The 22361-nt window shown below is 42.6% G+C and overlaps 2 protein-coding genes across 3 annotated transcripts in view; one reads left to right on the top strand and one right to left on the bottom strand.

The window, feature by feature from the left end:
* Positions 1 to 6740, bottom strand: part of PPM1A (protein phosphatase, Mg2+/Mn2+ dependent 1A) — a 35190-nt gene extending 28450 nt beyond the window's left edge. Inside the window, exon 1 of one of the 2 annotated variants that reach the window (XM_071426223.1) lies at positions 6350 to 6740. The gene's annotated coding sequence lies outside the window, so the exon portion shown is untranslated. The remainder of the gene's footprint in view (positions 1 to 6349) is intronic. The other variant, XM_071426224.1, reaches the window with a different exon arrangement.
* On the top strand, positions 6098 to 6808 carry LOC139589565 (putative HTLV-1-related endogenous sequence). The gene has a single exon (XM_071426004.1). The coding sequence runs from the start codon at positions 6098 to 6100 to the stop codon at positions 6806 to 6808; it is 711 nt and encodes a 236-aa protein (XP_071282105.1).
* Positions 6809 to 22361: the final 15553 nt, after the last annotated feature.

The raw sequence follows: 22361 nt of genomic DNA, 5'->3' as shown, positions 1-22361 counted from the left end.
CTTTTTTTAAATCAAGTTCAACTAAATCTATTCAGAAAAATCAAGACAACTGCAGAGTCCTAACCCATTCTGCCCCAACCCAAAAGAGTGAAGACATTGGGTAGAGCCTCTAGAGCAGAATGGGTTCTGTCCATGACTGCTCTGGTTGTTCAAATGCACCTGAAGTCAAGCTACTGCCAATTTGTCTTTGTCAGTGTTTTAGCTAAGTGTTAAAATAAACCAGGAAAAAGATGCTCCATGGAAAAAGGTCCCAATGGGATTATTTGCTGAGACTCCAAAGACAAAGGGAGGCTCAAATAACAATTTTAAAATCAGCAAAACAGCAACTGTATTAATTGAACTATTCCTGAAATATGGGGAAAAAATTATACTCACACAGTTACTCTCAGTTCAGGAAACTGCCATTTTTTTTACAGTTGATATTGTTTGTTGCCTATGGCAATGTGTACAAATTCTTACAAAACGCCACCATCCCTCTGCTGTATGGTTTCACTGATAACCTCACCACAAACATCTTAACAATTTAATCAATACAGTCCTAAATAGTTCAAGAAAACTGAACACATGGAATCATTCCTCTATCTGCTCCTTAATTTCTCCTCTCTGCATTTCTAGTTGCTCAACAATGTCACTGCTCCTTTTAAAAACTAATTATTTAAAGCTTTCAAACTTCAGATCTTCCTAACTTCAACAAGAAGCACCAGCCAATTGTTTATGGTTTGTCTTATGAGCAATTTATTTTAACAATATGGCTGAATGAAACCCAAGTGAAAATTAAGTTTATACAGACAGAGCTTGGGAGTAAAATAAAAATAAACTATTTTGAGAAAACACAACCAGTATGCGTGTGCCCAATAATTAGAAGATGATGTTTGCACGGAGGCCCCAAAACTTCCTGTTTAGTCAAGCACTCAATATTATGAAATAATGCACAAGCAATTTCCCAGACCCTTCACTTCACATGAAAACATTTGTGGGGTTCTAATCTCAGCAACATTAACACTATTCTGGTAAGGATATAGGAAAAGCAGCATACAGGAGAGACTTGAAACCTGATGACTACACACGGGAATAAAATGGTAATAAAATAGGAAATGCTCTGAAGTTACAGCTGGAACCTGGCTTTGCTTGCAAGGAAATGACATCAAAACTATGCCAGAAGCACATTAAGACCTGGAAGTTAAATCCTCAAAGCTTAGGAAAAGCTGGAGTTTGCTCTTTTGTACACACACAGAGCTTTTATTTACAAAGCTATTTTGCCCTCACGTCCCCAGCATTCCTATCTCATTAAAAGAACAAGGACAGACGATGACTGCTGCAATAAAACAGATTTTTCGCCCAAGACTACATAAAAAGAAACCAATGAAAAAAACAACCCTTGTTCTTAGCCTTTTATGCAGACAGAAGCTTTCAGGACAGAAGGCTTTCCTCTGAGGGCACAGTGATTGCCAAGCTCACTTCTATCACTACAAGCAGATTTGCCCATGAGAAACAAGGCAGTAAAGGTGCTCCTCTCACTCCAGAGTTCATGACAGCTCTAAACATTCTGGTCACTTAATGAGGACAATGTTGAATTCACCTGTTCTTCAAAAATCAAAGCAGTGCTAATGCCAGCATTTCCTAAGCTTACAGGGCCTTGCTCTGCAGCCTCAGAAAGGTTTTTTACAGAGAGCAGCAGCAGTTGATTTTTAACAAGGGTCTGTCCAAATACTTACTGTAATTGGCTGAGGGAACTAGAAAATTATTTACTGACAGCAACCGATTCCTTCTTCATTAAATTTTCCTACAATTTAATGCTAGCTGCTTAACCGCCCACGTTTTTCCACATTCTGCACTCCTTTCCAAAGACTGGGTTTTACTCAACAGCTGGAGAATTCCTTAAACTCATCCTTAAACACAAAGAGCTCAGGCACAGTCTACACAGTTCTCGTGGCTACTGCATTTTAGAGCATTTCTAAGGAAAAAATACCACAGAACTTAATGGACAAATAGCTATGATATATGGTCAAGAAGAATACAGGCTGCCATTTGAATTTCAGATGACAAGGACAGTTGGCAGTAAAAATGAACTGCACACATAGATACAGAAAATCCTTCAAGTTGCAGCTGAGACCCAAATATGAGAGCACATTTCATTCTCTAGGTCACAATCCAGCAAGGCATTGAAGATGAGAGCAACATCACAAATCTGAGCAGTCCCACATAATTCAGCTGCACGTGGCGTATCACCACAAGCACACTGAAGTGCTTTGCTTTATTTAAACTGCAGCTATCAAAATACAAGTCATGTTACACTTGAGTTTGTTTGGTTTGTAAATCATTATCTTAGAAGACTTTAGAGACCTTTTTATCTACTAAAATATTCTTACTTTTGAGAACTAACCTGTTAGCAATGAAGAGGCTAATGTACTTTTTCCTCTCTCTGTAAACTGCATTTCTCTACGTTTCAATATTGAAACATGGGCAGCCAGTTTTGCTTTTTCCTTCCTGGCACTCTTAGAAGCTCTTTTGCTACATATAGATATATACTGCTATAAAGTTTACACTCTAAGCAGTAGAAGTGTCCTTCATTGCAACTGTGTGTCAGTGCAAGAAGTTTTTATTCTGTTGTTTTAGTCACATATAAACACCTTTCGAGAAGAGCCGTTAAAAAAATCTGAGCAACTGTTTCACGTATTTATAAACACACTCTGTTCTGTAGACTCCAACAGGCAGCTGAAATATCCATTAGTGAATTGTACTGGTATTTGTGTTTAAACACAAACAAAATAAATAAGAAAAAAGATAGCAACTTGACAGAAATCTGTAACTCGGTATGTGGTTTAACACAGACCAGAGTTTAGCACACAAATATAGAAAAGCAGACCTTGCAACCATAGCTTAACACCAGTAACACCCAGTGGTTACTGACTCTACCCAGGAACAAAAATCAGCCTACTCACTCCCATGGCATCACCCTTGCTTTCTCCTCCTGCCCTGATTACAATTCCCTTGGCCTAAACATTCTTCCCAGTCTTAAGAGTCAAGTGATTTACTCTAGAAATATTAAATCTTATTAAATGCTAAATTGTTCCTTCACAGACAGACAGCAAACATAAAGAAGCTCCAAGCAGGAAACGTTATCTCCACTGTGATATGAACCATGTCATGGCTCAAATATATGAATCCTCCCTTAAAAATATTTTTTAGCACTGGTGAATGGAATGCACATAAAATGTACATTTATGCACGTTCCCTGGATCTTCTAAATATCCTAAGAACACTGACATTTTTTCAGGGATTACATATTGTATACACAGACTTGATACTTTGCATTTGCCATTCATTCAATGAAGAGGATTGTAGTTAAGAATGTGTAAATGTTACAGAAGTTTATTTCTTATCCTAGTATTCCTAACTGAAATTTGGATCATGTGATTAAAACTACAGAGATCAGTAAGAGTTCAGCAACCAAGTATTAGCCAAAAAGAGATTAATTTCCAAAAGAACAAATGAGACTACAAGTTGCGTCATTTAGAACGAAACAGATGATACATCAATTTTTTTTAATAAAAACTGAAAGTCAAGTATGATTTATGAGAAAAGAGGAGCAAAACTGACAAAGGTCCACATGCCATAGAAGAATAAATGCAGTTTGGCTCAGGTTTAACTATGATAAACCACTATTGTCTTGAATTCAAACATTACTACTATTCAAGTCCTTAAAACGTCTCTGGGTTGCAGAAGCAAAATGAAAACAGTTATTTTACAGTACTTCCCATTCTAAAACTTGTTTATTTATTAGCACAACCTGCATCATTCCATCACTTAATTGCAATGCCGTTCTGCTCAGCCAATTACGTAATATTTTGTATATCAGAATTGACCTGAACACATAAAAATTAAGCCAATAGCAATGTCAACATTTTAGTAAGAAATATGCTATTCTTGAATTATTTATATTTAGGTCATCTTGTAAAAGCAGCTGCTTTAGATTCTCTAGTTCCACTAAAAAAAAGTGCAATGAGATCTCTTATTGACAGCTGCATTCAAAAACATACCAGTTACATAAGTTTGCAAATTATACTGTGCCAGAGTTAAATATCTAAGCATTTTAACGACAGTTCTCAAAATGCTACCTCAGCAAGAATGACTCAACTCCACTGTATAAGCTGCACTCCAGATAAGAAGCAATGAGCTTGATTTTATAGAAAAAAAAAAAAAAAAAAAGAAACAACAAACCCAACTTTTAGTATTCTGCTTTAATTCAAATTGCCCTGAGTGAGTTCTGCTTGTTTGGACCTGCAAGCTTTGCCAGTCATTTGGCATTTCCATCTCTCCTCGCTTTCAACAAAAGTATCCCAAGCATACCTAGAGACAGTTAAGGAAATACTTGGAAAACAGGAATAGTTTTCTACTGTACCTCCAGGGGAGAGATTTACCTGACAACCACCAGGCAGAGGACTAGACCTGTAAACCAGAGCTAAGCCTTGCTTGTATATGAGAAAACATGGCCATGCCAGAGGAGAGCAGAGGACAGACAAACTCTCTCCATGTTCATCCGAGGATTTTAACAAAGATCTCTGTGATAAAAACATTAATAACTGGCACTATACATCAGCAAGTCTTTTAGCCCAGTCTCATATATAAAAAGGAGACTCAGAAACTTTAGGGAGTGAAAACTTTAGGAGCAGCAAATGCTCCTAAAAAAAACTTTAGGTGCATCAATCCAAGCTGCTGTCCTTTAACACCTTCCCTTTGAACACTGCTGTGACTGGATAGGTAGAGTGCAAAACTTCCCTGGCCCACGTTTTCTCTGCTGTTATTCACAGAAGAAACTATGAACAGCAACAGATGGGAAGCTATCAGAGAAGAAACGTGGCTAGAAATTGCAAAAGAATTGACCAAATTCTTGGTAATTTGGCAACTCAGGGTCCTGAGTTAAATCCAGCCTTAATTCCACCAGTACTGCACAAAACCTGCTTCACAAAACCTAATCACTGAACCAGCTCAGGAAAGTGCTACAAGGGCTCATATTTGGAAATTCATTTTCTAGAATCACAAGAGTTAGAACTTCTACTTCATAAATTGATTCTGCTTACTCTGATGCTAAGTATCACAATCTAAGGAAAATGTATCACCTACCTTCTTTCCAACTACTGCTCTCCTGCTCTAAAACTGCCTCCTGCTTAACAACATAAAAATAAAAATTTCCTTTGGATTAAATAACTTAAGGACCTTAAACTTTAAGGTTTCCACAGAAGCCACCCCAGTGCACAGCACTTTTCCATTTGACAGAAAATATAGCTCCAAAAACTTTAGTTTTTCCCAAGTGCTACTCTAAACTTAAACATTAGTTCTGTACCTTCAAAATTTTGCCATCCACATGGCAACACTAAGAAATATTTTAATCGTACCAAATAAATACAAATACATATCGAACAGATGTCTGCAAAATCAATTCTCCTGAAACTGTCAACCTTTAGCTGTTGTATCGCAGCTACCAGAATACAATCTAATGTAACAAAAAGGTTAGACCTGTGCTCAGAACCTCTGGCATTTCACAAGCAAGCCCAATTCCCCAGCACATCACCGCACAACTTTCTCACCGAGGACAGCATTTTCTTCCACGGACTTTTACCACGCACGCCGTGACAGATCACAGATCGTCAGCGCAACCTTTGCTCACGACATTGTTTTCAAAGGCACCGAAACCTCTCACAAACTTTAAACGCCCGAAAGGCGTTGGCGAGGGAAAGCCGCCCGCTGCCTCACAATGTCACTACTTGGGGAGCGCTTGATGCTCCGACCCTCGCCAGGGTGGGGTGCTTTATAAATAGATGCGTGTTGTTGTTTTTTCTTTTTTTTTTTTTTCTTTACACACCCCCCCCCCCCCCCCCCCCCCCAGTCAGTGCCGTGCCCCGAGCGTCAAGGTGGCGATGGGAGAGGAGGCTGTTTATAGCCTTCATTAAATGAACTCTGGGCGAGGAAAGGAGGGGGCAGGGAGAAAGGGAAGCTGCTGCTCCTACCTGAGCCAGGCCCAGACCCCGCTGCTCACCCTCCTCCCGCCGTGCCCGGGGGGCTCCGGGGACACCCCCACCCTCAGCGGGCGCCTGCAATGCAGGGGCTGCGCAGGGGGCTCCCGGCAGCGGCATCCCAGCGGGATCGCTCCCCCGTCCCCTTCCCCATCCATCTCCCTCCCTGCGGCCGCCCGACCCGCTCCCAGCTGTGCCGCCGGGGATGGCGCCGAGCTCCCGCGCTCTCCGCGCTCCGCCGCCCCCGGTTGTTTACAGGCCCCGGGGCCCCGCAGCGCCCCGGCCCCGCCGCCCCCTCACCCCGCCCCGGCCCCGCACTGCGCAGCGCCACTTACCCCCCCGGCCGCGGCGTCGGCGCCGGCTGTGCGGGCAGGGCCGCGCTCCCGGCGGTGCGCGGGGGAGAAGGGGAAGGAGGGGGGGACAAGGAGGAGGAGGAGGAGGAGGAGGAGAAGGAGGGGGGCACCCGGCTGGCGGCCTCGCCTCAGCTCATTCACAGGGCGGCTCTGTGCCCAGGGGGAGCCCAGCGCTCATCTCGCCCCCGCCGCCGCCGGCCCCCCCCCGTCCCCGTCCCCCGCCGGAGCTGCTCCGCGCCCACCCGCGCAGCGCCGCGCGGAGCGCCGGCCGCGGACGGACGGACGGACGGGCGGGCGGACACACGGACACACTCGCACTGCGCTGCCGCCGCCGCCGCCGCCCCTCTGCGCAGGCGCGCACGCCGCAGGGGAGGGGAGGCGGGAGCGCGCGCGCGCACCCCCGCGCCCTTTCCCTCCTCGCCGCCTCCCCTCCCCCGTTAAAAAAAAAAAAAAAAGAAAAAAATCAAATAATTAGAATATCCAAAAAAGCGGCAAATGGAGCTTTTCAGATTAAAAAAAAGAGAGAGTAAAAAATATATATATAAGGCGGAAAAAAAAAAAAAAGCAGCACCCCGGCAGGGTACCCGGATGTCGGACGGAGCAGGGCCGTTACGGGTATTACATCACCCTCCGCCCCGGGTCCCGCGCCGCGCGGGGCGGTGACGTCATCGGCCCCGCCCCTGCCCCTGAGGGAGAGAGGCTGGAGCGAGAGCCGGGGCGGGTGTTCCCCATCCCGATCCAAATCGCGATCGCAATCCCGATCCAAATCCCGATCCACATCCCGATCCACATCCCCATCCCGGTCCTGTTCCGATTCCAATCCGGATCCCGGTCCCGGTGCGGTGGCGGCGGCAGCTCAGCCCACCTGAGGACGATGGAGCGCAAAGTGGGTCCCGAGGCGCTCCGAGGCGGGATCAGCCTCGTCTCCCTGGATCACAGAATAATTTAGGTTGGAAAAGATCTCTGGGATCATCGAGTCCAACACCACCGTGTCAACCAGACCATGGCACTGAGTGCCGTGTCCAGTCGTTCCCTATGGATTCCTGGGCAGCCCGATCCAATGTCTAATCACCCTTTATGTGAAGAAATCCCTCCTGATGTGCAGCCTGGCACAGCCTGTCACTCTGTCCTCTGCTCCTGAGGGACTCACACTCGCCTGAGTCGGAGCCCCGCAGGATTTCCCCTTGGAAGCACGACCGCTGGCAGAATCAGCAGCGGATTACCAGTAATGAACGCATAATGGGTTTAATAATCCCACGGGTTTCAGCCCCCTTTGATGAAGGCCGGCCTGTGGACAAAAGACATGGGAGTGTGTTCATGGAGCGACTCCCCCACCAGCCTGCGGGGAGCACATTGAGAGGAGAAGCTTTTAGACAAATCTCTCTTTTGTCTCAAGGAGGGGAGGAGGGAAGCCCAAGGAGGCTGCGATGGGAGGGGGTGATTCTGGGAGGAATGGCTGGTTCCAGCAAGCCAGGGTTAAACCTTGTGGCTGGGGATTTCTGAGGGGGAGTGGGTGCCAGGAGTGCTTCAAGGGGAGGATCAGGAATGCACGGTAGCTCTGAGGATGTGAAGAAGGAATTGAATACAGAGGCAGAGATGCTGAGGACTGGGAAAGGTGAAGTGGGTGCTTGGCAAGGTTGTCTAGGTAGTTTCCATCTTGAACAGTAATGGCAGCAAACAGCCATATGTTAATGGCTTTAAACTGAGAGTAGATTTAGATTGGAAATTATAAAAAAATTCCTTATTGTGAGGGTGGTGAGGCCTTGGCACAGGGTGCCCACAGAAGCTGGGGCTGCTCCATCCCTGGAAATGTTCCAGACCAGATTGGACGGGGCTTGAAGCAACCTGGGATAGTGGAAGGTGTCCCTGCCCATGGCAAGGGTTGGAACTGGATGGTCTTTGAGGTCCTTTCCAAACCAAAGCATTCCCTAAACTGAACGTTTAGAGAGGTCTCCAATTGCAAGTTATGTTCCCACAGTCGACAGCCATTAGTGCAGTTCATCAGTGACTGAGGGCAGATTACAGCAAAACCTTGAGAGAGCTTAAAGAGCTGTGAAAATACAACCAAACCTCATTGCTCTCTGGCTTTCCTGTGACAGATGAACTGACCGTGTTTTGGTACAATTGCAGAATCTCAATTTCCCCGTTGCTGCCTGTGGATGGATGGAATGTTTGGACCCAATCTCCCTCTATTCATCCTAATCGTGATCCTTATCACGATACTGAGCACTGCTCAGTCCTGCTCGATGTTCTGGTAACTATTAAGGGTCTTTAGAAATTTCAGGCCTTTATAGTTAAATGCAGTGAAATTTGTTGCTGGAAACAGACCTTTAGAGACATTTAAATGTAAGCCCTAACCCTTCCCCTTCCCATGATTACAGAGTTGTTCCTGCAGGCATGTGCCATGTTTCTTTACCTTCTCCATTTAAAAATAAATTTAATTTTTCACCCCTCTTTTCCACTTTAATAAAACTCTCCTAGCACTTTGAATTCTATACAATCGTGGATTTAATTTAGATTCCATGTTATGTACATGTGTGTTTTGAGTGCTTTTTTTTTTTTTTAATAAAACTGAATGAAAACATGGCCCTGTATCTTTTTGGCAATGCCCTCATTTTAAGCTGCAAGAATGTAATGACAGCAGAGAATTTGCTGCTCTCATTTGCTATTTATACACTTTTCAGGGGAAATTGGACTAAGTTAAATTACTACAATATTTTCTTAAAGCATAACTTTTTATTTAGCTCCCTAGATTTGCTTGGCCTGTTGCACTGACAATAGTAATAAATGTTTACAAGAAATTCAAGCATCGCTTTTAATTAGGATAAAACAGCTGTGTATATAATATCCCTCTACTAAATGTATTTGTAGTTGATAAGACTACATCTCCCAATGTACAACTATTTATTTTCTCTTTAGCTGTACACCAAGTTGTGATACAGATGGTTGGGACCTGTAGTCACCATACTCATTAGCAACACAGTAACAAGAACCATTGTGAAACTCAACTCTGTATCATAAATCATTTATGAGTTATTGAGAAGGATCATATTTCACTGTTTGGAACAAGAAAGTTCTTTTAGCATTATAGTCATATTTAAAATGATATGCTGCTCCCCAGCCTATTTTTAGAAAATATTATTTTGGACAGTTTTAATTCTGTTTCCTGTTACAGCTTTTTAAAAGTCTCTGGATGGATGGTAGTTGCCAAGAGTATTTCTAAAAAAGAAATATAAACCCCTGTGTATCTAAATAAGCAGCTTTTTGTCACCAATGCACACTCAGTTATTGCAGGCAGGAGGATGACTTTGTCCTGTCTATTCATTAAAACTCAATTTAGAAAATTCCACACTTGGCCCAGTGAAACTGTTCCCAATGACATCATTTCCCATAAAAGAGAAAATGGGGCCACAGTGGCTGCTGGGGTCACATGGCAATGGAGCTGCACTTTGGAATCAGCTTCCATCACAGGGGCCATATTCTGTGTGAGCCTGCTGTAATCTCTGCATGCTGGATTGCCCAACATCCCTTTTAACTCTTCCTGGTTTAATACCAGTGATTAAACTTCTTTTATTGTAAGGCATATCATGGAGTATCAGAGTTTTGTCTGTGTTTTCTTCAAATAAGGGACTTTTAATACCAATATCACAGGATCACAGGATCACAGAATCACACAACAGCCAGGTTGGAAAGAAGCTTTGGAGATCACCCAGTCCAACCCCCTGCCAAGGCAGGGTCACCTGGAGCAGTGACACAGGAACACATCCAGGTGGGTTGGAATTTCTCCAGAGAGGGAGACTCCACAACCTTCCTGGGCACTTTGTTCCAGTCCTCTGCCGCTGTCAACGTGAGAAGTTCTTCCTCCTGTGGTGGTGAGCCTTGCTGTGTTTTAGTTCATGGTCTTTTCTCCTCATCCTGTCTCTGAGCATCACCAAAAAGAATCTGGTACGATCCTCATGGCATCCACCTCTGAGATATTTTTATGCATTGATGAGATGCCCTCCCAGGCTCTTCTGAGCTAAACAGGCCCACCTCCCTCATCTCTCCTCATCAGAGGGATGCTCCAGACTCTTGATCATCCTTGTGGCCTCTGCTGGACCCTCTCCAGTAGCTCTTTGTCTTTCTTGAACTGAGGAAACCAGAACTGAATATTCCAGGAGTTCCTTTCTGCTACCCAAAACTAAGAAAAAGAAGCTCCAAGACTGCTCTAACTAATACCAGCACCTAAAAATGTTTCCTGCATTGCCCAAGATCAGGCAGAAAAGGGTGGTAGCATGGGTGTCAACCCAGAAATGTTCAGGAGAGTCACAAAAGACAATAATGGTTCATTTTGCATGGATTTGAGGTCTCCACATGTGGCCTCACTAGGGCAGAGTAGAGGTGGAGGATCATTGTTGTAACTGTGAACTGTTGTATTGCACCATTTAGATTTCTTGACTTCTCAGAGAAAAAAAACTGAACTTCTCTCATCTGAAACCTTCATTTCAGCTTCCCTTACTTACTGTCCCTGTTCCTCCTCTCTTTTATGGTCTGCCATGAATATCTCATGTAGGTGGGAGATAATACATTTCAAGTTGCTCTGCAGCCTAAAAAGTTGGTAAACTGTGGTATTTTGTTTGGAGAAGGATTTGTATCACCTGGTAATACTCATCTAAATATTAGATGCATAATCAAGCTGTTGTCCAGGTTGCCTTGGTTTGGTGGAAGGAGACAGGTGATCATTACTGTCATGTTTTTGCCAGTGCCTGGAGCAGGTTGGGTGAGTCCTTTGAAGGTGACTTTTTTCTCTTCTGTAGTTTCTGTGAGTTCAGAAGAAGCTGAGATGACTACTTAGACTAGATCCTTAATTTTTAGATAGCTAAAATTAATTCATTACCTTAGAGATACTTAGAGGTTATCTACAGAAATCTTCATATTAATGATATGTGGGACCTGTAGTAATGGGATGTTGCCATAACTTCATGCTTGGCTTGGGAAGTACTGATCCCCATCCCTTCTCCAGGGGGCTGCACCTATTTTTGGGATCCCAAAGCCAGATGGATGATTACCCTGCAGGCCTCCCATCTTCCTGGTGCTGTTCCTGCAGCACTCTGGTGTGATGGCACCTGGAGGGATCTGCTCAGGCAGCTGTGCCTTTGGGAACTCCGTAAAATGCTGGCACTGTGGTGATGATTAATAATCACATGATGTTTAAATCATCAAAAGCACACACCTAGGGTGGATCCTGCATTCAACCTGAATTTATCTGAAGGATGTCACAAAGATTTTGGTCATCACATACAAACATCCTGCATTCCTGAAATGCAGCACTTTTGACTTAATTCACTTTCTGCTGGACTTTTGAAAAGTGCTTCCCAACCTTTGTTGCCTCTGAGACCAGATCCATGCTCTGCTGATTGCTTTTAAAAACAACAGTTATGACCTCATTTAAAAACCAAATGCTGGTAATTTTCAAACTACAAAATTAGGTACAAAATCATTAGGGCATCACAATGTGGTTTTCTTATTTTAGCTGTAAGAGAAAGCAAGTGATGCTCAGTCATGAGTTTTATTTTTCCAGGGAGAATTTGCCGATGGAAGTAACCTATAATTCAAGAAAATCAGCAAAAGCAAAGTACAGTAAAGACCAATATATCAACAGAAGAATAATCCTCTTATGCTGAAAATAAAGATAAAATATATTCAATATAGAAGCATAATAAAAATACAAAGCTTGTAAAAATAAGCACAATAAAAATATAAAGCATATAAAATGCAAGCATACAAAATATATATTATAAATTAATAAAAGATAAAAAGGAGAATAAAGGTAATATATTTACCATTAATAGAAATAAGTGTATGCAAGTATTAATAATATTCTAAAATATTGGGGAAGGGCCATTCCTCCATTTGTATCTTTTTGTATATGAAATATGGCAAAATCATGGCATCTCCCAATTTCTTCAAAAGCTCAAAGATGACAAAAATCCAGGCAGCTCAGAAAGAGAAATGCAGTTTATCAAGGTTTTCAGAGCTCATCTGCAAAGCACCTGCATTTCACATGCCTCCTTCTATCTGTAGCAAAATGTCACTGAAGGCCCAGTGGCTAGGAAAATTTGCTTTTCCTGTGGCACGGGGAAATTAAAAAAGAATGTCAATACAGTCTACAGGAATTTGAAAGAAAATGAAAAACGAGGGGAAAGAACAAAAACATTTAAAGAGATTTTTTCCCCCCTCTCTTTAGAACCTCTGCTGCCTAGGTAGTTGAAATGGAAAAGCCTTGCTAGAAAGCCTGTGTGTCCTGAACTTGTTATGGAAAAAGGGACAAAATAACCATGTTTGATGTCTGAAGGAGTGCTGGCATGGCTTGCCTGGCTATGCCAATGCATTTTGGCCCCTGTCCCTGAGCTCTCCACCAGTTTCTCAGCAGTACAATGCATATGGGCTCTTTGGGACCATCTGTGCCTCTCCGCGGCACAGAAACCATCAATCAGCTTAAAGCCACGTTATGAGACAGCGTAAGTTGATTTGAAGTATTTAAAAGGCTGGGGCAGATTAGAACACACCAGGGCTCCAGCAGGGATACCTTCCACAGCTCCTTCCAGCATGGAGGGTACACTTCATTTAATCCTCATCACTGGGCACCAAGAAATGCCTGTGTCTTGGTATTCCATTTCTCAAAGTCTGATTCTCTTAACAAGACCTTTTGCTACAAGACAAGCTGCGAGGTGGAGAACACCGAGAATATTTTATCAGCCATGATAAAAACGAGAGCAAGCTCTTGGTACTAAAGTGATTTCAGCTTTTATCTTAAGAAAAAGAAAGGCCTAAAGCAAGGGGGCCCGCGGGCTGAGCAGGAGCGTTCCCGTCGAGGATGCTCCAGCGCCGGCGCTGGGGCTTCATTTCAGCAGCGATGTAGCCATGTCCCAGATGGAGCGGAAGGCACTCAGTGGGTCAGAAGCCCTTTTTTATCCTGTTTTTTGTCCCTTTGGATTGGTTGCTTTTTGGATCCTTCATTTGCATGAAGTTTTAAGGCTCTTGATTAGCCCATGACAGTTCTGTCCAGGCTGGCTCGTTTCGCCCGGGGGTGGTGCACCTCACTGAGGTGTGTTATGGGACCTTGAGTACCTTATTTCTTATAACTCCCCTTTTAACCCCTTTTACAATATAATAACCAAACTAACAGGACGTGCTTAACCATCTATCAACAACAGTTTCTCAACTTTTTTTAACAAGCAAGGCTTTCGCCTATTCTGTTCATTAGACTCTCTTTTCAAAATGTGAGAGAATTTGCTGGTTTTGTTTCCTCTCGGTCCGTACAGGGAGCCCGGTGACAAAGCTGCCACTGACCTCGCAGGATCAATCCCCCAGTCATTAGCGCATTGTAAAAACTGCTCTTAGCCAGCCAATTGTAATGGGCCTGCCCACAATTGCCGCGTGTTTAACCTAAGAATTAGCTTAGCAATCACAGCCGAAATTACATGAGAGACTGGCGATGCGTAAGAATACTTCATCCTGAGTCATCGAGAGTCTTATGATGCTCTTAGGGGGTTTATGATTATTAACATCCAGGCAAGAGACACTGAAATTTGAAAAAGACTGAAATTTCCAGATGTGAGGGAGATTAGTTTGGATGAAAGGATAAGATTTATATTCTGTAAACTCCCTTTTTCTTCCCTTTTGTCTTACCACTCCTTTTCTTTCAATATGTAGTCATTTTCTTTGTACAATCACACACAATTTATGCTTTGCTACGTTCATTCACATAAATGTGTTTAATCAGTTGTCTCTTTTAACAAGCTGTTAGCTGGGACACAGCTGAGCAGATGAATTTTTTTGTGTGTCAATTAAACAGTTAAATTAAGCTGAAAGCAACATGTCTGAGTCAAATAAGCAAGGCAGGGAGATATTTAAAATCTAAACATTACTCAGTAGTTTGCAAAATAAGTTTTCTGTAGTACCAAGGACTCTGGAGAGCCCTGGATTTACAGGATAATCCTGGTCTGGAGCTGGATTTTTGCCACCCATTCCTTTTTTTTTATTTGACAGGATAACCAAAGTTTAAATTTAGTTTCATTACATAGGTGCTGAAGGGGTATGACTAAGAAGTAAAGACATTGTTTCATGTTTGCTGGCATAAGGGACATGGTAAAAATGGATATGAGATCACAAGTTCCATGTGTTGGCTTTCTTAGGAAAGCAAAACAAGCAGCAATTCGGATTTTTAGCATTTTATGACAACCCTCACCCTGCAGTGATGGTGTTCTGTTTTGTTTGGGATGGTGCAGAACAAAATATCAGCAAAACAACAGGGGCCATTATGAAAAGAACGTGCTTGTTGCGCATTTTAAACCCAGAGGTATCAGGAAAGGAAGATCTGTATTGCAGGTCACATTAGCATGCATTCTTTTGGAGAACATTTAAGGTGCAGCTTCATATCAGAGGATTACTCAAAACATGGATGCTACTTGGAGATAATCCAAGTCTCCACCCTAACCAGAAAAGTATCCTTCCTTCTCAGGAAATTTCAGTTAATCCAAGGGATTAGGACAGCTACTTCTTGAGGGATTGTGAATGTAATTTCTTTTAAGGATTTGAAACAAGTTTGTTTCCTTGCTTGTTTTCTTTCTTTGTAGTATATGACTCCCATATTTATTAAAATAAATCTATGTTTCCATTCTCTTTGTGTGTGTAAAGGCATTCACTATGTTTTTACAAAGTCATTGGCCTTTTTTTTCATTTTTAACCTTCATAGGAATTATCCAAATCATTGGCTAGTACTTGACATTTATTGTGTTGTAATTACTCCCTTGTGTTGTTTTCCTCTGTTTCATGTTGAAGATAAATAATAGGATCCCTTGTAAGAGACAAGATAAGGAAGGAAGAGGGGAAAAAGCTTGTCTTACAAAGAAAAATGATGAGGTGAAAAAGGGAAAGCAGTGGCCATGTTGATTCACAGCAGTCTGCTGAAAACAGGATTGGAACCATTAGCTCACTCTACAGAGGTCACAGGATTGCCATTCTGTGACATAAATTTCAATTATTATAGACAGTGTCTCCACACGAAAACAGCAGTTGAACTGAGCTGAACCAACGTTAGACAAGAGGCTCATTACCAATAACACCTGGCAAATGGGAATTTTCCTGCAAGTGCAAACTGAAAAGTGGAGTTATATATATAAATACCTCCCCAGAACACTGAACAAACTCCTGCTCTGCTGGTGACCCTCTGGGCAGGATTTGTGACTTCTCAAAAGAGAGCAGTTCTCATCTAACTGCAGAGACAACCTATTGAGAAACTCATAGTTTAAAAATAAGGCAATTTCTAGTGTCACCCATAAAACCAAAGTTCAGTATCTTTTTTGAACATGAATCCTAAAAGCATTGAAGTTGATCCAGTGCCTTTCAAGTTAAGCTCAAGATTCCCACTGACTTCAGCGAGTCTGGATTGGATTTAAATTTCTAATTCACTCATTAGAACTGTCAAAGTAACTTCCATCAGGTTAAGCTGGATTAATGATCCAGTAGTCACTTACCATAAAATCATGGAATATTTTTGGTTGGAAGGCACTTCTGGAGGTCACCTGGTTCAATTCCTGGCTCAAAGCAGGTCCAATGAGGAGTTGCTTAGGTTTTTGTCCAGCTGAGCCATAGAATCTTGGTGTATCCTGAGTTAGAAGGATCATGGAATCCAGATCCTGACCCTGCACAGAACAACCCCAGGAATCCCACCCTGTGCCAGGGAGCATTGTCCAAACCCTCCTTGAGCTCTGCCAGCCTTGGTGCTGTGACCTAGGGAGCCTGTTCAGTGCCCAAACACCCTCGGGGTGAAGAACCTTTTCCTGATAACCAACCCAAATACCTTTGAGAATGGAAATCTCACCTGACTGGGCACTTGTTTTTGTTTCCCACCAGAATTTCCTGTGTCATAATTTGTGTTGTGTCTAATCACTATGTATCTCTGAAAAGAGTCTGTGCTTGAAGGCAGCAATAAAACCTTCCCTTATCCTTCTGCCCATACAGCTGAGCAATGACAGCTCTCTAAGTCTCTCTCCACCATTGTTGCCTCCACTGCACTTTCTCCAGAACATTCATGAATTTACTTACCCAGAGCAGGTAACAGGAGGCTGCTTAAAGAGCTTTGATTTAAATACCCATGGCCAGGATCTTGCCTGTTGCTGTGACATGTGAAATGTTTTTTTAACATAATTAAAAATCCTGCAAACCCATGCAAAATGAACCATTATTGTCTTTTGTGACTCTCCTGAACATCTTTGGGTTGACACCTGTGCTACCACCCTTTTCTGCCTGATCCTGGGCAATGCAGGAAACATTTTTAGGTGCTGGTATTAGTTAGAGCAGTCTTGGAGCTTCTTTTTCTTAGTTTTGGGTAGCAGAAGGGAACTCCTGGAACAGCAGGTGCACCAAACTTCCATTCTCCCAATGCCAGCGTGTCCCTTCCTTCATCTGATTAAGAAAGCACTGTGCTTTATTAACTTCTCTGACATCCAGGGATTTCCCCAGATAATCAGATCTCTGTTTTACATGTTGCTGGAATGGGTGCTAATATTTAGCCACCTCCCTACCTGTTTATCTCCTTCAAATACGTGCTGTCTGAGCAGGACTGTGGCCTCTGGATTTTGTTAGCTGAGATACACAGCAAAACCCCATCCCCAGCAGCCTATGCTTCTCCAGCTCCTTACATAAGATCTTCATTAAAACGCCAATCACAGGGTGCTGCTAAGAGCCAGATCAGGCTGGGATCAGCTTTTTAGGCCATGTTCACTTTTGGACTTTTTGCCTGAGAAATTCCACAGGTTCACATGCTTGATTATGCAATTATTTTCTTGAATTCATTTTAAAAACTGCCCCTGTGCTGAGTTCACAGCCCCAGAGCTGATCTTCCTTGTGATTTAATATCAGATAGTAAAAGGTTAAGAAAGAGAAATCTGGAATTTTCTCTTGAAAAGGTTTGTTGGTAATGAAAAATCCCTGGTATTTTGTGTTTTGCTTTGGGAAGACCAGCAGAGGGGGCCTAAGCCAGAGAGCAAACCCCGTCCCAGATTTGTGCTGGAGCTGGGAACAATATCAGTGTAAAAAACCCAAACCAACCCCACTTTATTTTAGTTCTCTATTAAAACCAAAGCAGAATACACCTAAGAAAAGAAAGGGACAGTAGCTGTCTTAGGAAAACTGCACTATTAAGAGGCTGTCCCAAAAGTAGTACTAATTATTAAGGAAAAAAGAAGTTGGCAATTAGGAAAGAAATTTTAATTATATGATTCTGTCATTGGCTAAAAGCTACTAAAGGACTGACTCCTTGAAGTATCTTTTTTTGGAAGACATTCCCTCCACAAGCTACTCCTTAAGTTACCTCTGTGTCAGGAGATGGAGGAAGAAAAAAATCTTTCAGTGCAGGATTTAGAGCAGGCTCCCAACTTTATGTTCCCTGGCCACCCCCATGGTGGAGTTTTTTTCTGCTGACTATTGCAGGTGCCCAGTGAGGCAAAACTCTGCAGAATCAGCCTTTTGGAAATACTCCTTTTCCTCCTCCTGCCCCTCACAATATTCAATGTTGCAAGACAGAAAGTTTTCCCTGTTCCCTTTGAGTAATCCTTTCAGTTCTAGTGCACTGAGAGAGCCCACATGGAAAAAAAAAAAACAAAACCCTTCTAGAGTCATCACAGCAGATTTAAATGGAATAAATATTGTATATATACATATATGTAGAGATATATACATATATAAAATTCCAGATGTGGAAAGAGAATACAAACCTTTCCATTAAATTTGGTGACCTTGGAAAAACCACCCCAAGCTGACAGACACAAAACAGGGATCTAAGAATCAGAGTGTAAATAACAAAGATATTGTCTGCCTCTTCACCATGAGAAGATGGTTTGGTCTGTAGCAAGAAAGCAAGAAAGCTGTTCCTTTAAAGCAGAACAGAATCAACAACTTCTATCTTGACTTCTTCTAATGTTTCTTTTGAATAATCAGAAAGAATTACGCAGAAGTAATGTCACACAAACAAAATGCTATTATCATCAAATGGGATTTTCTTCAATTTACCTGAACATGTTCTCTATTTCTGTTATTTAAATAAACACAGGTGATTTAGTCACACCCCTAATGTAAACTAAAAAAAGTATGTTATGAAAAGGAAATGGATAATATGACTCATGGACTCTGGGTTTCATCACTGTCCCTTCTTAATAAACAAATCTTATCTTCATATAGATGGCCCATCTCCTGCAAACAAGGCTGAAGTTTTTCTGAATTTCTCTTTTTATTATTTCTCTGAGTAAAAGTGCTTTTAATGTCAATAAACAGGAAGAGAAGTCAAAAAAGAGTGGTCTGGAGGGAATGTGCAGGTCTCAGGCAGACCTGACTTGAGTTCACCCTTATGTGAAGGACACATCTGGATCACTTCAGTCACAATAAAATATCCTTTTGTGTCAGGGGGAGCCTTGATGTGCAGGAATTCTTTGTCTGGAGGCAAACATTGTCCTTTAAAAGTAATGTGCCTCTTTTAAACAAATACAGTTAATGTGGGTGTCAGTGAATGCTCCCAGAGCACTTTGCAAACAAAACCCAAAGCCAAGCAGTTTATAATCAAATTGAAAAGCCATGGATGTGAAATTGGGAAGAAGGGCAGGGCCAAGGGGAGCTGCAGGTGGCTGGGATCACTGCAGAGTTTTACTGCTTCAAATACAAGTGTCACACCAGGTACAAGGTGGAAAATGGCTCTTGCTTCTAATATTTTCTTTTCTTGAGGAAATCCTGCCCAGGGTATGCCACAAAAAGTCACTGACCAACACCCAGGAATCATCTTCTGTGCCTGAAGATCCTCCTATTTTTGTCCTAGCTGTCTGAATAAGCATTGTCTTACCCTTGTGTATTTTATATTGATATTTTTTATTTTTCTGTGATGGTTGTTATAAGACATTTTTCTATCTATTTTTCTATTTTTTTTTCCTGAGGGAGCAAACAGTGAGATGTAAGGAGGGGAGAGGAGGAGAAATGATTTGCTCACAGTTACACTTCACTTATCTAAATAGCTGCAAAGACTTGTGCAATCACCTTTGCTCTGTCTTTGCTAGCAAGTAAAGCAATCTCTGAGCTTTCTAGTACTGAGATCAGCTGGACTGACCTGGCTTGTGTGTGTAGCTGATGTCCCTCAGACATGCCCCACATTCCTGGGGACAGTGCTTGTGTTCAAAGCCATACCAGGAACCTCAGAAAGAGACTGAAAGTGTGGATGACCGTATGCCAGTGTACAACTCCACACCCTGGCCCTGTTTGACTGACTGGTACAGATGCAGCTCACTCTGGCAAAGAAAAAAGTGCAATGTCTCTAGTTTACCATCTACTGCTTGGGAACAGGCTGTGTTGAACTGGAAAACAGTGGCTCACAGCTGTATTTACTGTTTTACCAATGGATAGAAGACACAGTATTTAATTTTGTCCTAATTGTTCAGCCTGGAGAAGGGAAGGCTTCAGGGAGTCCTTAGGGAACCTTCCAGTGCCTAAAGAGGCTCCAAGAGAGCTGGAGAGGAACTCTGGGCAAGGGCCTGGAGTGACAGGATAAAGGGGAATGGCTTTAAACTGACTGAGGTTAGATTAGAATTTAGGAAGAAATTCTTCCCTGTGAGGGTGGGGAGGCCCTGGCCGAGGGTGCCCAGAGAAGCTGTGGCTGCCCCATCTCTGGAAGTCTCCCAAGCTAGGCTGGATGGGGCTTGGAGCAACCTGGGATACTGGAAGGTGTCCCTGCCCATGGCAGAGGGGTTGGGTTTGAGTGATCTTTAAGGTCATTTCCAACCCAAACCATTCTATGATTCTGTGATAATTAGAATTAGACTTCAAGTTTTAAATTGATGGGAGCTCACACACAAAAGTTTAACTAAACAAAGTGAAATGAAATGGATGCAAGTCATAAGCAAAATTAAGGAATGATTTGAAGGAAGAAAAGATGGGAGTTATTTTCCTCAAGTCTCTAAATTGCCTGAGAAAGGCAGCAGGCAGAAGGGGTTATATGTGAAAAAACATGAAGGTGGAACAACATGCTGCTAAAAGCTGAAATGAGAGGCAATTAGGGGAGATAGGAATGCAGAGGCTTAAGTGCTGAAAACCTCAGAGACTTGAACTCCAGAAGGTAACTTGGATACAGAGAGCAGAGGAGCTTGTGCTGTTTGTAAGCAAGAGGAAAAATTTCATTGACATAGTGCCAGCAGACTTGTTCCTTGAATCAACATCAGGTCACGATTGCCACATTTAAAGGGCTCAAATGGATGATTCTTACCTAGGATACAGTTTTAGGTTTTCAGTAAATGCTATTACAAAGGAGATGACACTTTCTGAAATAGTAATTTGTGGTTAAACAAGGTATAAAATAAAATCAATAGAGGGAAGGTACATATCCATTGTCTGATCAGACAGATGTATGTAAAAAGTATTTTTGGCACTCTGTTACATTTACATGGGACTGTCTTTGCCTGGATGTGTGTTTGTTTGTCTCCTCTTCAGGCAACACTAAACCATACAGCACAGATCACATTCTGAAGCAGATAGGATGGACACATGGCCTGACTTCACTTGCATTCATTTTATGACAGATCCTCCATAAAGTTTTGTTTTCCTAAACAAAGCAAAGAGCTTTTCTCCTTATAAAGTATTCTGTTTTGCTCATGGTGAAAGAGAAAATAGAGGAAGAGGGTGCTCTACTTACTGCTGTTCATTTTAGTGTTGTTGTACTCTCATAAATAATTAAGTGAAGTAAGAGCATTTTTCAAATCTATGTTTTACACAGACACTGAAATAATCTCAGATAATTGCTCTGGAGCTTTATTCACTCTAATGTGGATCAAAGAAATTGCATCACAGCACTGTGGAAAATACTCACACCCATGCTGTCACAGTATTATTAGCAGGGCTGGCAGCAAGTCATGCGAGGCCCACGTTGTGAACATTCCAAGAGGAGCACTTCACCCGTAAATCTGTGCAAATTTACTCATTTTATAGAATCACAGAATGTTTGGGGTTGGAATGGACCTGAATGACCATCTCATTTCAACCTCCTGCCACGGGCAGGGACACCTTCCAGCAGACCAGGCTGGTCCAGCCTGGCCTGGAATACTTCCAAAGCAGGGGCAGCCACAGCTCCTCTGTGCAACCTCCTCATCCTCACAAGGAAGAATTTCTTAATATCTAATCTAACCCTGCCCTCTTTCAGTTTCAAACTGTAGCCCCTTGTCCTGACACCACATCTTTTGTAACTTTTGTGTTTCTCAGAAGTCCCTTTATATATTAACAGGCCACAATAAGGTGCCCATGGAGCCTTCTCTCCTTCCAGGTGAGCAACTGCAACTCCCTCAGCCTTTTGCCACAGGAGAGGTGTCTCAGCCCACTGACCATTTTCATGGGCCTCCTCCAACAGGTCCACACCTTTTTTGTTGTCCCAGAAATCCATAGCAGGACACAGATCTTCAGTCTCCCCAGTGCAGAGTAGAGGTGGAAAATGTGGGCTGCAAGATCATATTGCTTGGTCATATCCAATTTTTCACCCATCAGTAGCCCCAAGTCTTTCTCTGCAGGACAGCTCTCAGTCCTTCCATCCCTCAGTTCTACTTCTGCACAAAGTCTCCTCAACACCGCACAGCTGGAGAAAATGAAAATGTAGAAATAGCAATCCAATCAAGTCTATATTTCTGCCATATTGCTTTAGAGACAGAAGGCAGCTTATCTTGCTTTTATTTCCACTAAGTGTGTCAATATCATTTGTGTAACTCTTGAGAATAAGGCTCGTTATCATATTATGTGCTGAGTTTAATTGACCTGTTGTCTGCTGCCACTGACACAGCAGGGGAACCTCAGCAGGGTTCATGGAGGGTGTGGGGCAAGACTGTGACCTCCCACACCAGTAACTGGTTGTGATTTTGTTTTCAGGGCCCTGCACTCCAGCTCTACATTGGCTCTTGCACTGCCCAGCTGGAGTTAAGCATGTTGTGCAGAT

Source organism: Agelaius tricolor, unplaced genomic scaffold (assembly GCF_023055355.1).
Source record: "Agelaius tricolor isolate 1412-34295 unplaced genomic scaffold, bAgeTri1.0.p SCAF_5, whole genome shotgun sequence".
Lineage (NCBI taxonomy): Eukaryota > Metazoa > Chordata > Aves > Passeriformes > Icteridae > Agelaius > Agelaius tricolor.
Note: the sequence above shows the minus strand (reverse complement) of the source record. Positions and strands in the feature narration are given on the sequence as shown.